We start from the raw sequence: 16,301 nt of genomic DNA, 5'->3' as shown, positions 1-16,301 counted from the left end.
GGGAGGACAAACATTAGACGGGCGTTTGGAAAGGAAGAATTGATATTTTTTATATGACGGCGGCACACAAACATATCAAAATTGTTTATATAGCTGTGTCTATATTTACAACTGTGATACAGAGTTGAAAAAGAGCCGTAGTCAGAGCCGACTCTTTTTGAATAATACATTCAATATGATCATGTGACCATTTTGTGCCAATTTGAACAGATAAATATATGAAGTTTAGTGTAGAATTTTGTTATCGTTGTGATACCACTCCCTGGAAATATTTGTGGCACGGTGTTGAAGTGGATAGCACCTCTGCCTTGCAGTTGAGAGGTCGCAGGTTTGAGTACCAAGCAATGTTTTTTTCTAGCGTGCATTTTGCATGATTGCCCTTTGCTGGCGTGGGTTTCCTCCAGGTACTTTTACATCCTCCCACACATCAAAACCTGGAGGCTCGCCGAGGTCGGACATTTTTTTCCATTCAGGCTCCATTTTTTAAATTTGTATCTCAATTGCAAATCTGAAAAAAGAGGAACGCTTTTAACATTAAAAAGGCTAAGAGTAGTGGCATTTTAATGATGTTATTATTAAGATGAAAAAGACACTACAGAGGACAGCGTAGACATTTTAACATTGTTTTTTTTGTTCATTTTAGAGGTCACGTTAATGGCAAAACTTGGGAATTGTCGTAAATAAAAATATGGCATTTCACTATGGATAGGGTCAAACTTTTTTTTTAATATCCACTGTCTAGCAAATGAACTGTTCTGTCATTTCAGTGGACTGAGAGCAAGGCTTACTTGGACTGTACAGTGATATTAGTCGGTTAGATTTGTGTGTAGCTGTGTGTGGGTGTTGTGTGGGTGTGTGTATGAGGACACCCTTGATAGATCAGTACAGGATTGAGTGGACAGGACCTCATGATGGATACATAGATAGGATATAAGACACCACGAGTACGCCACCACCCCGGCGCATCCTAGTTGAATATGACCGAGTGTCGGGGGTGCATGATCAGAACCAAGACAATAGACTACTAGAACTTTGAAGAGAACTGGAAAAAAGTTGAGATGTGGCCTTGAATGTTGAAGAAGTGCTTGGGTTATAACACAGAATGATGAAAATGGAGAACAGACAAAAAAAGGGAATAATTACCTACCTCTGAAGGCATGATTAGGACCGTCTAAAAAAAAAAGGTGAACGTTATTATCTTCTGTCCAATGGCTGCTGTGTGAATAGGAATGAAAAGATACACCAAATAAGAATAATAGTCTATCATGTGGTTACTATCAATCGTAGCTCACTCAGTTGCTTTCTCTTGTCTTTCCCTTTTTTTTTTTTTTTTGCCGTGTGCCCTCAATCAGGAGAGCCCGGTCCCCCAGAGGCAGTCAATCTTGCCCTGAAATGTAAAACAGACAAGAGGAGCAGATTACCTATTTGCCATTAATGTTTATTCTCTTTGATCTGAGCAGGCATCTCTCTGTTTTTTGCTATGTGTGTGTGTCGGTGTGTGTGTGTCGCGGCCTGCCAACCAACACGCGTCGTGATGTACGCACGGCACAACCCGTTTCCGACGTAGACTCTCATCACGGTCGGATCACAGGCAAGGCATCACGCTGTCACGCGCCACGGCTACCGTGGTTAAACGCGGGGTGGCTCAGTCAGTCATTAAGCCTGGTGCAAATACAGGTTTTTTGAGCTGTATCATCAGATACAAGGCAAGAAAATAAGAATAATTTTGCCTACTTAAGTCATATCAACTCCATCGTGCCAGGTTGGGATTCGGTTTTGATATTGGTAGACATATTGCTTTCACGTGGTGTTTTAAACGTGCCGTGATTAGTAAATGGTTGTAGGAATTAGGAGGGTACCGTATTTTCATGACTATAAGGCGCACTTAAAAGTCTTAAATTTTCTCCAAAATAGACAGTGCGCCTTATTACCCAGTGCGCCTTATATATGGAATAAAACAGAAAACCAAAAACGAAAAACCACCACTGTCGGATATTAAAAAAACATAAACGCCTGAACTGAAACAATACTGTTAAATATGCAGATGCCATCTTAGTTTACAACATCTTCCATCATATGGCTCCTCCCCCACTGCAAGATTTTATACAAAAAAAATCCAAAACATCAACAGTGGCTGGCTCTAGAGGTGACTGTAAAGTAGTGAGTGCTTCATACCTGGAAGTCAATAGCAATTACCGTATTTTCACCACTATAAGGCGCACTTAAAAGTCTTAAATTTTCTCCAAAATAGACAGTGCGCCTTATAATACACTTTTGACTTTCTCTTCATTCCAGGGTCATTCTTCTCTAATTGGTCAACATGCAAGATGTCCATTTAAGACAAAAGTTGACCTGGTTTAAGTCCTGGCGCTCCCCTTTTTGTGAGATCCAAAGCGTATTTTTGACACAGGGATGCCGATCCTCTTCAACCTGAACTCTTTCTCTGTTGTCTTTTTTTATTTATCCAGCGCAAAGGCCAGCCTTTGTTGTCAGAAAGCTTTATTTACCAAAGGGAGGAATAAGTGACTGACACGGACAGGCGCTTTCATCCTTGCCTCGCCGCGAGCGCTAACCCCCCCGCCGCCAACCCTCCTCCGCCATTCGTCCTCCAATAGCATAGCTTTCTATCCCGATGCCTCCAAAAACACACCGGTTTAAAATCCCAAGGGTGGCAGCCTAGTCTGCACTCTGTAAGACATACTTTTCCAAGAAATAAATAAATAAAAAATCTAAAAAGATGCAGCTGGACTGTCTGGGTACATTGCTTGCTGACACGCTATGTTTATAGAGCCAAAAGACTACCCGTGATGATTCGGTTTAGAGCCAAAATTTTGGAAGACGAGATTAGTCCTACTAAAAAAAATACTCGTACCAAAATTGTTTTATGGCAAACAATGTACAAAATTTGAGGAAAACGTATAAGATGACAGCTATGAATTAGTACCATTTTTTTCTCCCAAAAACACTTTTTCAAGGCAAAACAATAGTAAGCCTCCGATTTGATAACAATGGAAAAGTTTAGAGCCAAAATGGCGAAGAAGACATTATCACTTCTACCAAAAACATACTTAAAAAAAATACCTTACAAAAGTTGTTTTACAGCAAACAACATATAAAACAGAGAAAACGTATGAGTTGACAACTATAAATGATTACCATTTTTTTCTGCCAAAAACACATTTTCAAGGCGAATCAATAGTAAGTCTCCGATTTGATAACAATGGAAAAGTTTAGAGCCAAAATGGTGAAGAAGACATCACTTCTACCAAAAACATACTTAAAAAATACCTTACAAAAGTTGTTTTTTTACGGAAAACGTATACATTGATAGCTATGAATTGAATTATTACCATTTTTTTCTCCCCAAAAAGACTTTTTCAATGTGAAACAATAGTAATCCTCCAATTTGATAAAAATCCAGTTTAGAGCCAAAATCGCGAATACGCTTCTACCAAAAACTAAACTAACTAAATACTTAAAAAGAAAAAATCCTTTACAAAAAGTGTTTTATAAATGATTACTATTTTTTTCTCCCAAAACCTCTTTTTCAAGCCGAAACAATCGTAAACCTCTGATTTGATAACAATGGAAAAGCTTATCCGTCTGTCCAAAACAAAAAAGTCAGACACATTTCTAACTCTACCATGTTAAAACAACCACCAAATATAACAGTCTCCTCTCTCTCTATTTCTCTCTTTCTCTCTCCCCCTATTTAAGCTTCTTGAAGTTCATCCAAATTGGGTTTTAAATGCCAATTAGGAGGTTGAATGTAGTAAAATAAAAGCAAATGCAGGCAGGATGGCCTCACCTTCTGGCTGCTTAGGCTTCAGAGAGAGCCAAACTGGACCTTTGGCTCCTAGCAAAGCTTTGAGAGAAATATCCTGCCTAATGAACACATTAATTAGAAGCATAACTATTTATAAGATGATAATTAGAAACGAAGGGAGGTAAACTGGGCTCTTCCTGCAATTATTGGAGGATTAATTACGGGAGCTAATGAAGTGGATTTTTGAAACGCGTGGAGGTGAAGTACAGAGATGTGCCGCTCGCTTTGTGATCACTGGCATAATTATTTTTTTGCAGGCACCAAAGCGTTTTTTCAGGCCGCCGCCTCCTCCTCGCCGTCTCGGCCCGCTTAATAGGCGTCTTCGTAACGTCGTTATATATGCACTTAAAAAGGTTTGCCACCGAAATGCCTGTCTAATTATTTCTAATTGGCAAGGCCCGAGCGTCGTCATTTAGCCGTTTGCCTCGTTTTTAGAAGAAAAGACCGGTCATCCGGTAAAATGTGACAGACGATAGAGAAAGAGAAAAGATAAGGAAATTCTACTAGTTGCTCCCCCCCCAAAACTGGATTTGTCCTAAAACAAGGGTGGCAGATGAGATTCAACCCGGTCGGTGTGTTTTAAGTGAATGGCATGATTTAAAATACCGTATTTTCACGACTATAAGGTGCACTTAAAAGTCTTAAATTTTCTCCAAAATAGACCGTGCGCCTTATAATCCAGTGCGCCTTATATATGGAAAAAAAAAAACAGAAAACCAAAAACGAAAAACCACCACTGTCGGATATTAAAAAAACACAAACACCTGAACTGAAACAATATTGTTAAATATGCAGATGCCATCTTAGTTTACAAAATCTTCCATCCTATAGCTCCTCCCCCACTGCAAGATTTTATACAAAAAAATCCAAAACATCAACAATGGCTGGCTCTAGAGGTGACTGTAAAGTAGTGAGTGCCTCATTCATCCATTTTACGACTATAAGACGCACTTAAAAGTCTTCAATTTTCTCTAAAATAGACAGTAGACCTTATAATACAGTGCGCCTTAAAATACAGTGCGACTTATAATGCAGTGCGCCTTATATATGGAAAAATGTCATTCATTGAGGGTGCACCTCATAATGCGGTGCGCCTTATAGTTGTGAAAATACGGTACATAAATATAATGGATACTGTATTGCCAATTGTCTTATTTATTACTAAAATAAATTGTGAATAGTGAATAATCTGCTTGTATATAATGGCACTTTGATACAGTATATAATAGTCATTGTTATCCCTACTTTGACCAAAACTAGTAACCGAATCATAATCTACAGTCGTAAAGACCATATATAGGAGACTAAAGGCTTTCTTTCAATAATATCACTTTTTTATGAACTCTTTTAAAACAACAAGACCTGGTTTTTATGGGTGGCGTCCAACGGGGATTAGTACAATAAATAAATGTCCTTTCAAGGGCTGTCTGGTCACACATAACTGTTTTTTCTTTCACTTTCCATTCATTTCCCGGGAGGCTGTTGACATAAAAGCTTTTGAAAAATGGAGGCAACCCTGAAAAGACAACTTTCTCCTGGAAAACCCAAAAATCCTGCTTATTGTTTTAAATAAGGTCTTTTCCCAAGTTATTTCTTAGGTGTTTAATTAAGTGTAGTTTCCCGTTGGTAGTGGAATTGGCGTCTGTTTTTTGTCGGCCATTCCTCGGTGCCTGTTACAGTCCGCCCACATGGTTTGTCTCAGCGTTTATGATTTTTTTTCTCGTTTTTTTTTCGATAGCACACTTGTGACTGTTCTCCTAAATCACTTAAGCACACAGAGACCAACATTCAGTCCACATTTAAACAATAAAAGGCACTCGTTGTCGGGGCCCTCAGATCTTGCGCCACTTCATAAATATGAGATGTGTATAAGAGGTGGGAAGGAGAAAAAAAACATTATTTTTTCAAATGGAGACGCCACACACCTGCTAATTGGACACAGATTTATTCATCATCATGAAATTGCATTCATCACTCATTTTTTAGGTCTTGTATTAGTGTTATGTTAACAAAATGCAGACTATAATACTAAAAAAAAATATGGAACGATACTTTGTCTAAAACTTAAAATATCCAGAAACCAGTTCGTATTTATGGATTATTTGTCTGATTCTTTGTTGTTGTTATTTGTGTACTTTGTGGTGAAAGTTTTTACTGTATTTTCACAGCTATAAGGCGCACCCCATTTAAAGGCGCAGCCTCAATGAACTTCACATTTAATTTTTAAAAGAAAAAAGTGATTTCATTTTTACACACAATCTAAAACTTAAAAAAATAACAGCACACCATGAATTGAGTACCTTTTGTTCTTTGAGCTGTCCAATTTGTGCAAAAAAAAATCACTTGTTGTCGCAATTCCACTTTTAACTTCCAAAATTGACATTTTTTGGTCTTCTTTCAAGGCTTCTTATTTTTCTCCAAATGTGGTTTGGCTTTTAATGGCTCATATTAAGGGATTTCTTCATTTTTTTTTTCTTGTGCCTATTGAAAAAAACCCAAAAAACTTTGAGATATTGTCATGAATCTGGCTTTTACAAATAAAAGCAGCCTTGACAAGCACTACCAACTCTCCAAACAGCCCATAACTAATTTTTGAAGGCCACAATAGGCATTGGTAGGTCGCAAAAATCCAGAAAAATCTGGCTTTGGGTCTACATGAGTGGCTGTGAGCGAGTTGGCAAGTTAGCACCTAGTTTTAGCGTGACCTTCACTTGACCTTGCGGCCAGGCCTTCCGCGTCCCCAGCTGCTAATGGGTGTCATGTCAAGCCCAGGCCATGCTGGGGTCAAAGGTGACGGGTGCTCAGGGTTTAGGATTGCGGTAGGGCGACTGAGTGACGCTTGGCGTACGGAGACGTAAATTGAAAAAGCTTCTTTCTGCACAATTTGTTCTTTGGCGTAGTGGTGGTGGACCGCCCCATGTCGGCTCATTTAGATGTGAGGGTCCTTTGAACTCGGCCAAATGAGTGGACCGAGTGCCTGGAACGCCGTGTGTTTTTTTGGTGGGTGGGTGGTCCGACCCGATGTTTTGTTTCTGGTTGGGTTTTGCAGAAGTTACTGTTGATGCTCTCGTTTTTGAATAGAAAGCAAACGGCAGATTATGACAGATTGTGACGTGATTTTTATGGATGGGAAGGGGAGGGGCTTGTTGGTGGATTTTTCACCTTGATTGGCTAAGGGTGTAAAAGACTTGGGTTGGTTGGCGGGGTGCTTTAATGTCAACTTGATTTCACGTGGGTCGTTTTAGATATAATATTTTGATTTTTTTTTTTTATGAATGGATTAAAAGAACTGGATTAAAAGCCCTGAATATTCAGTTTTTTATAGATGTAAAACAATGTTTATTTAAGCTTTTTTATTATATATTTTTAGATTTTACAAAATGATCTTTGAACTAAAAAGACAGAAAAAAATGGATTAAAAAATGACAATTATTGATTTAAAAAGGAGGAAAATCAGCAAATTTGATATAGATCTATACTCTATTTTAATTTGATCCTAAAACAGAAAGTCAGCACTCGATTTTATGTGGGCCGGACCATTTTAGATATAATATTTAGATTTTTTTTTAATAAATGGATAAAAATAACTGGATTAAAAGCCCTGAATATTCCGTTTTAATACATCTAAAACAATGTTTATTCTAGCTTTTTTTAAAATATTTATTTAGATTTTACAGAATTATTTTTGAACTAAAAACTGAAAAAAAATGATTAAGAAATGACAATGATTGATTTAAAAGGGAAAAATCAGGAAATTTAATATGCATCTATACTCTTCATTTTAATTTGATCCTAAAACAGAAAGTCAGCACTCATGATTGACTTTCCTGGGCCACACAAAAAGATGTGGCGGGCCACTTTTGGCCCCCTGACCTCCACTTTATCACATCTGGTCTAAACCATCGCGTACTTTATGGCGATTCCTAGCGCCTTCCGCGGGCCTTGAACCGAGGGAAGGGATAATGCGAGTGTTTGGAAGGAGGAAGCGGCTTGGGAAATGATTGCGACATCTCTGGTAATTAGAGGAATATCATAAATTAAACTTGTGTCTGCCGAGGCGTTTGAAGAGCACTCAAAAGTAATAAATTCTGGATGGCGAACATATTTGCATTCCGTTCAGCTGGCAGCGGCAGGCGGGAACAGCTGTTTTTCCACGTCTTTTGGCTGCGGGAAAATACACACTCCTCACTCAAGGTGCTTTTCAGACATGTTGAAATGCCAGAAAGAAACAAAATAAGAAGAGAAAAGTGACTTTTAAGTAACACTGCTGGTGGAATTAACGCGACGTTTATGAAGTTGTTCAAATGTGGAAGTGTCGGAAACATGGTGATGCCAAGGAAGCTATAGTTTCTTACTTTTGTGTGATTGGGGGATAGAATATTTACAGAAAGATGAGTTTGATTGATCAGAGTGACTTGGTTAAGGACATATAGGAGGCAAACATTTACAAACATTCCTATAAAATGAGAAAATCTGAAACTCTGGATGCTAAATTGATTGGTTTTCTTGTTTTTCACAAGTATTGTCAAGCATGGCTGACAATAGGCAGTTGTAGACCAGATTCAAGTTCTCTTCCGAGTACAAATCCTGAGTCAGTATTACATGTGGGGTTGTACTTTAAATGTTTGATACTATGACCTTTCTCTTGTCAACAAATTCACTAATAATCCGTGTCTGGTCTACCAAAGACAGTCATTATCTGAAGTACAATAATCCCTCGCAAATTCACTATGTTTCAATTTTTTCCCTATATAAATTGTTTTTTTAAATACATATTTTATTTATGTATTTATGAAGTTCTTAAAGATGTGAAAATCCACACTGAAACTTGTAAGTGGAAGCCACTCATGCACTTTATAAAAAAAATCTTAACTAGGTCTACAATGTCTTCTGTGTCTGTCCTGAATTTACCGAATATGGAATGAAATACAGTTCTAATCTAATATACTAAAACTCAGCACTGAGGAATATGTTTTATTTAGCATAAGCCACTTTTTTTTTTTACTAGGTCTCAGCACTCAAGAAAATAAAAAAAATATATACCGTATTTTCACGACTATAAGGCGCACTGCATTTAAAGGCGCACCCTCAATGAATGACACATTTTCTTCCACATATAAAGTACACTGGATTATAACTTGCTCTGTCTATTTTGGAGAAAATTTAACACTTTTAAGTGTGCCTAATAGTCGTGAAAATACAGTATATTTATATAATAAATTATAATAGTGGTGACCCTGCGTTTTTTTGATGATTGTGACCATGTTTGGCCTACATCAACCACTATATTCAAGGGACTACCATAGTATTTATATTTAACGACATGTCAATATCAGTCCCTTACTTCTAAAGTCCCATAGTTTGTGCTGCTAACAAAGATCCCACCCAGACACCCACAACTCAACAATTGCTATTGTTTACTCCAGCATTTTCGCGTTGTAGTCAAATCCATTCATCTTTGAATAAACACGTAGTGTCCTAATGGACAGACAGGGACTATTTCAACAAGACGGACTGCCTATAACAACTTACAAATGACCATTCCACTTTCTTCCCTTGCTATTTCGCCTTGGAGAAAAACAAGAAGACAAGCAAACAATAGGAATTCCTTGAAGATAAAGGATTGGTCTTGGCCCACACGTCCATTCCATGTCCCTCCTCGGTATTAATAATGACTCCGTCGGGGTCATATACCAGCAGAGGCGTTCACCTGGATCTGACGCCCGTCATATCGCATCACCACCATTAATGTCCAATTTTTTTCTTCCCTCCATAAAATAGAGAAATGGAATTCTTACAGATAAGCCCAGGAACACCATCAAGCTTCACACCCGTCCGCATAATTACTCCAATGGGCTTCGGCGAGGGATCATATCCCGCCTCGCACCGGGGGGTCAACGCCGATAAGCATTAGCCCGGGCCTCCAACAACATGCAGCATAATTACTCGATTGATAATTCACCAGGAAAACGGTTTCAACCAATGGGGGAGCTGGGATTTAATAGACCGAATAGCGGAAAAACGAGCGAGGAATGGCGAAACTGAGTCAGTGATGTCAGGCGGCTAAACAGCAAGGTTCTTTTATTGGAAATGAAAATATGTTTAGGCCATAGGAGACCTATTTTTTCCGGCGATAATAAGGCCAATGAAACGTAAAGCGGAGAAAGAGAAACGGCGCCAGGTCGGTCGGTCGGTTGATTGGTTGATTGGTCGGAGTATGACTGTTTATCTCGGGTTTGTCCCACATTGGTTCATTTATCTCACTGCTTTAAATTAGCTAATCATTCTCCAAGGGGAAGGACTTGGTCAGGAAATTGACATTTAGCAGCACAAGCTCAGTCTATTAACTACAGAACATTTAATTTGCCACACACCACCAGAAGTGGGCTGTTTCTTCACAGGGAAAAATAAAAAAGGGGGTGTTTTTTGTTGTTTTTTGTTGTTTTTTGTTGCAGAAACAGAGATTTGCGGCAAATGCATCTGCCCATTCTGGCCACAATTTGCTTGGCGCTAAATGTAAGACTAAAAAAGCTTGGAACACTGCAACTCTGTCCTATTTTTTTCCCCCCTCATGTAGTGTTGATTACAAACATGCGCAGGCATTGTCAACACACAAAGTCACTCATTCCAAAGTCTGTTTGTGCCATTGATGAATTATCTCGCCTGGAGACTCCAAAGGCTTAAAATGCCAATGTTTTTCTTTCTTTTTTTTCTCTATTAGTTGTTATTCTTCGTGCAGGCTAATGGCTGATCTTGTATACACTGATGAACAGACTCCATCAAATGTGTGGTGAATTTAATGAATAGATTTTAGTGAGTGGATTAGGGTGTTTTGATCAAAATGGGGTATGACAAGATACGAGTAAAGTCATTTTCTGGGAAGTAGAAATCATCCAGTAATAGTAGCAGAATTAGATAAATATATATATATATTTTTAGTAACAATGTTAATGACATGCTACTCCTGTTTTTTTAAGTATCATAATTCAAGCCACTGACGTTTAAGACTAAATATGACTTGCATTTTTACTTTGGGAAATAGTTTACAATTCCCCCTTCAAATGTGAGAATTGAAAGATATTAAAATATTCATCTTGGTGAATTTCAGAACATGTTTCACCATTAATATGTCTGTTATTTTGTAAAACTTAATTGGGGGAAAAAAGCTGAGTGCAACAAGTTCACCACAATAACTTATAATTTAAAATAATAACTAATTACTAATAATTCAAAAAGTACAACTTGTAGTTGACATATTCAACAAATGTGGAAAGAATTTTTATTTTATTAAAACTAGGGAATTGTGTACCCTTTTTATATCGACCATAAATAATGTGACACATCAATGATTACATTATTATTATTTTCTGTTGTTCTGCCTTTTCCTGCAATTAATTAATGCAATTTTAAGGGTGTGGCTTATATACGTGTGCGACTTATATACGAGTAAATAGGGTAGTCTATAAAAACAGTCAAACCTGCTGTCCACAAGTATCAGAAATGCCTCAAAATGTAAGCTTCAACATATTTAATGCAATTTTAAGGGTGCGGCTTATACACGTGTGACTTATATACAAGTGCGGCTTATATACGAGTAAAAACTGTAACTACGTTCAACGCTGATGCTCCTTTGCACTCAAGGCCATTTTATTTATCCGAGACCTCGATCATGACATCTAAATGTGGCTTTCGGCCATGTTGGCTCAACGCTATGAACACAACGTCCTCCCCCAACAGCCACGACCCGAAATAAGGGCGCTGGTGTTGGACGATCTCAATCGTCGCCTCATCTCCTAATTGATGGCAACAGTTGTCAAAGCGTTGTCTGTTTGTGTGGTGACAGGCCTCTGAAGAAAAATGATTAGTTTTCTGTCGGCAGAGAGACAGCTGTGGATGTCCCAAACTGCAAACTAATAAAGAAGAGCACAAAGCAATAAAGCTGGCGGACAGCAGGTTTGACTCTTCGTTTTTTTATAGACAAATCAATAAAATGATAAATGATAGAAAATAACGCTATCTTCGCCGCTGATTTCTGCTGGGATTTCCAATCAGGAATCGGTATCACGTCGAGAATATCTCGTAATCTAGGACGGACATTTTTTTCTTGATCAGATGCACGGTAACAACTTCATTTTCTATACGTTTGTAAACGGAATTGCGTTTTTTTGTGTCTGTCATTTTGATTCGTGGTAAACTGTGCAGTCATGTGTTAACTAAAAGAGTAAATCTTACGTTGTAAATCTTTTGGAGAGCAGAGGGTCATCCGCGGGATCAATACCTGAGGACGTGGGTCCTCCTCGGAGTCTCCGTCTAATTGGCTTTATTGTTGTAGTGTGTGGTTGTGTGTGTAGTCTTTGACTTTATGTAACTGGGTGTCATTAAAGCCAAATGGTGAAGGATGAACACAAAAGGCTGGAAGTCGGCCTTTTGGCGAGAATTACCTTGTTTCCGTCTTTTCTAACGACCCCGTGAAGACGAGGTGGGCTGTCACCAACAGTCGATTTAATCTACTTCTCTGGCGTTTTCAAGTCATGTTATCTTTTTTTTTAGTTTTGATGTTTTATGGTATTGTCTATATGTTATTGTCAAAACTATTGAGAGAAACCAACTGAGACTATAAAAGAGTACTAAAAGTACTCTAGGGAGATTTATGAGCAAAAGCGCTATTTTTTTTCTGGGCTCGATTCATTAATTCAGGCCACAATCCATGAAGATGACTTTGATCTGATTGATTTTCAAAATAAAACTGGCATCGATTATATTACCCCATCTGGTTGCAAAAGTGGAAGAGTGGATTTTCGTGCTGGGGTTTGTGTGGAATTTGGATTCTGGTTTTTGGGTATTGATTTATTCATGAAATATTGGGTCATATCGTGATAGTAAAAGAGTATTGTATTTTTATGTCTATCTGTAGTATAAGCTTGTGTGTGTATGTGCAATATATACACATTAAAATAACTGAAAACAGAAATACACTTGGTTAATGGCCCACAAAAATGCTTAAAAGTGGATTTTATTATTATTTTTTAATGTTTAATATCTAAGTACTGTTGAATATCTAAGTACTGTTGAAACCAGCTCTTCAAATTATATTTATTCTATATCTAACTATATCTAAATATCTACTGTTGATTCATGCGAGACAGTTTAATATCTAAGTACTGTTTAATATCTAAGTACTGTTGAAAACAGTAAACATTTAGTTATTAAACTCTCTCATGAATATAATTTTGAGAGCTGGTTTCAACAGTACTTAAATATTAAACAGTACTTGGATATTAAACAGTACTTAGAAATTAAACAGTACTTAGATATTCAACAGTACTTAGATATTAAACAGTACTTAGATATCAGACAGTACTTAGATATTAAACAGTACTTAGATATTAAACAGTACTTAGATATTAAACAGTACTTAGATATTAAACAGTACTTAGATATTAAACATTACTTAGATATTAAACATTACTTAGATATTAAACAGGATAGCAAGATCTTTAAAATGCACTCCATTTTTTTCCCCCCAGGTCTCATTCTCGCCACCGCCGATCTCGAAGCAAAAGCGCGAGCCGCAGTCGCCGTCGAAGAAGCAGAAGCCGGGATCGCACCCGCAGTCGCCACAAGGGCCGCGACCGGGACAAGAACCGGGATAGAGACAAAGGACGTGACAGAGATAGAGACAAAGACAAGAAGGACAAGGCGGATAAAAAGGGGTGAGTGATGAATAACTCCTTACATACAAGTGTACATGTCGCAGAATGCTGCTGTGTTTAGGCCACTCCCATTTCAATCCCAATGTCCTGTCCACAGAGGACACATGAGGTCTTAAAGAAGTTAAATATGAAGCTTGGTCTTCCGTCCATACGTCTGTTACTCAATCTTTTTCTCCTTCAATTTCCTTTTGCAATCAAACATGTATCTGAGCTCTTCTGATAATCGCATCCAGTTCCCCCTTTGCAAGATAGGACGCTATTTTTTTTGGTGTGTAACTTTTTAAGTTTACTATATTTAATTCAACTTTAGCCACTTGTGGTCCAACTGCAATAAGTTTTGGTGCATACAAATATCGGATTTCTAGTGTTTTAGTGTCATGGGAGAAAAGATGGTCAGTTTTCAAATCTGGGAAAAAAAGGCTGATTGTATTAAGAGTATTGTTCTAAGGTACAGGTGTCAAAGTGGAAGCCCGGGGGCAAAATCTGGCCCACCGCATCATTTTGTGCGGCCCGGGAAAGTCAATCATGAGTGCTGACTTTCTGTTTTAGGATCAAATTCAAATGAAGAGTATATATGTATATTATATTTCCTGATTTTCTCCCTTTTGAATCAATAATTTATTTTTTAACACGTTTTATGTGTTTTAGTTAAAAAAATATTTTGTAAAATCTCAAAATATATATAAAAAAGCTAAAACAAACAGTTTTAGATCTATAACAAACTGAATAATCAGGGATTTTAGTTAGTAAAAGTTTATTATTCTCTTCTCAAGGTCTTTTACGTTTCATTTTGACAATGCCGGCACTTTCTTTTAACCGAATAGCAATCCGTATATTTGCCACCATTAAATATATTGCTTTTTTCTTTTTTAGATCTCTATCAGAAAAACAAATAAAGCTATCAAAGGAAAATGTTAAGGCAGACTACTCTATCTATTTTCTTATTAAGGCTTCAATATCCTTTAGCATTGATAGGAATCTCCTTCTTTATCTCTGACCTCGCTTTAGACTGTCTTTATTTCAGCATACATATCAACTTCCCAACATGATGGTTACCCTTAATAGCTAGTAGATGTCCAATCATTTGGACTGGGAAGGGTTGGCAGCTAATGAACACTATCAACCCTTCCAGTCCAGTTCAATTGCCTTCTATTTTTAGCACTAAAATGATCAATTTCGGATGGATTTTCACTTCTCAACGTTCCAAATCGTCAATGGCTTCCAATCTTTTGCATGTCTTCCCCATGCCCACGTGGGTTTTCTCCTGGTACTCCAGTTTTCCAACCCACATCCACAAAAAACAGGCATTTAACACTCTTTAATGGTTGTTTGTCAACTTTAGCCGCACCATTGGTTCTCCACTCATTCACGGTGTACCTTATAGTTGACTGGGATAGGCTCCAGCACCCCCTGCGAAGATCAACGGTATGGAAACTAAATGAAGATGTAAAAGTTTGACTAATTGTCTTGATTAAGAAAAGCCTATTCTGTAAATTTATTTAAAAAAGTGAACTTTTAGAATAGAACCATTAACAATACTTCAGTACTTGCATTGGAAAAAAGGCTCAACTTTTTTGACTCAAAAAACATAGCCGGTCTATCCATGGACCTTTTCATGTCGACACGGTATGACGTAGATGTTCCTCGCCTACTTCCACTAGAGATGGGGAAATCTGACAAATGACAAATGCTCCTTTAGCTGAAGAAAGACAGCTGACAGATGTGAAATGTTTGAGGAATATTTAAAACACCAATTGCAGCTGTGCATCCTTTCTGTACGCCTGCCACCTTGTCTTCTCTCTCATTTCCTCTCCTCTTCGTCTAATGGTGATGTCAACGGCTTGGCTCTTCTTTTAAAACCCGCCGTCATCCGTATCACTGAAGAAACACAATCACACTTACACAACAGTCGCACATAGACACTACTCCAAGCTCATTTACATCCAGGTTTTCTTACTGGATGGGAAGAAAAAGGGGAGCCAGGCAGTGCCATGTTGATGTCAAACGGGGGGGATCAGGAGCTTTTTTAAAGAGTCTGTCAGGATGAAAGTGGGGTAAGGGGGGGTCTCACAGCGGCACCCTGACAAGCCACTCTGTTGTGCTCGCGCTGTTGTCGTCATTAAACATTTAGTACTCTTCTAGTATGACAGCAGGCAACTTGGTGCTCCGCCGGCATGTTTTCATGCAAAATTCATTGAAAACCACCGGCTCGTGTTAAGAGATCTTATTGCCGTTCAACAGTGGTGAAGGGGAAAGTGCTGATTGGATGGGTGTGGGTGTGTGGTTATGTTAATCTTAATCAGACTATTGTACAAGGTCAAATGGGGTGTTGTGGTTTGACTATGCGCTTGTACTTGTTGGGCTGTGGAAAGAGTTTGTTTTGGTTGATGGAGTCGTGTCCGAGATGTCGTTTTGGGATGGTAATTGACTTGTCAATATGATTTGGCTGGAGTTTCAAAGGGATTTGATAGGCTAGTACCAGGGGTCGGAAAACTGGTCCACTAAGGGCCACAGTAGGTTTTCAGGTACTTCTTGTTTTCTGCAGAAATCTTATTGTTTAATTTGCCTGTGCTGGACTGGTTGGAACAAAAATCTGCACCCACAAAGGCCCTCCTGGACTAGTTTGACCACCCTTGTACTAGCAGAGTCTTTGAGAAATGATCTTGGACCCCAAGGGGATTGGAATTGTTTCTGTTTATATCAGGGTTAGACTTAACTCATTTCCATGGTGAGGTCATTGGAGAACTAAAGAACTAACTAGA

At 38.2% G+C, this 16,301-nt stretch overlaps 1 protein-coding gene and 1 long non-coding RNA gene across 2 annotated transcripts in view; one reads left to right on the top strand and one right to left on the bottom strand.

The window, feature by feature from the left end:
* Window positions 1-16,301, top strand: part of rsrc1 (arginine/serine-rich coiled-coil 1) — a 78,162-nt gene that overhangs the window by 3,331 nt on the left and 58,530 nt on the right. Inside the window, exon 4 of the mRNA XM_077722166.1 lies at window positions 13,354-13,539. Coding sequence (XP_077578292.1) covers window positions 13,354-13,539 — 186 coding nt within the window. The remainder of the gene's footprint in view (window positions 1-13,353; window positions 13,540-16,301) is intronic.
* Window positions 312-2,518, bottom strand: LOC144200192 (uncharacterized). Its single transcript, XR_013327061.1, has 4 exons — window positions 2,353-2,518; window positions 1,293-1,387; window positions 1,148-1,215; window positions 312-508 (listed from the first exon to the last, which is right to left on the bottom strand). It is a non-coding gene; the product is annotated as an uncharacterized LOC144200192 (long non-coding RNA).

Source organism: Stigmatopora nigra, chromosome 8 (genome assembly GCF_051989575.1).
Source record: "Stigmatopora nigra isolate UIUO_SnigA chromosome 8, RoL_Snig_1.1, whole genome shotgun sequence".
Lineage (NCBI taxonomy): Eukaryota > Metazoa > Chordata > Actinopteri > Syngnathiformes > Syngnathidae > Stigmatopora > Stigmatopora nigra.
The sequence above is the reverse complement of the archived record's forward strand: the minus strand, read 5'-3'. Positions and strand labels throughout refer to the sequence as shown.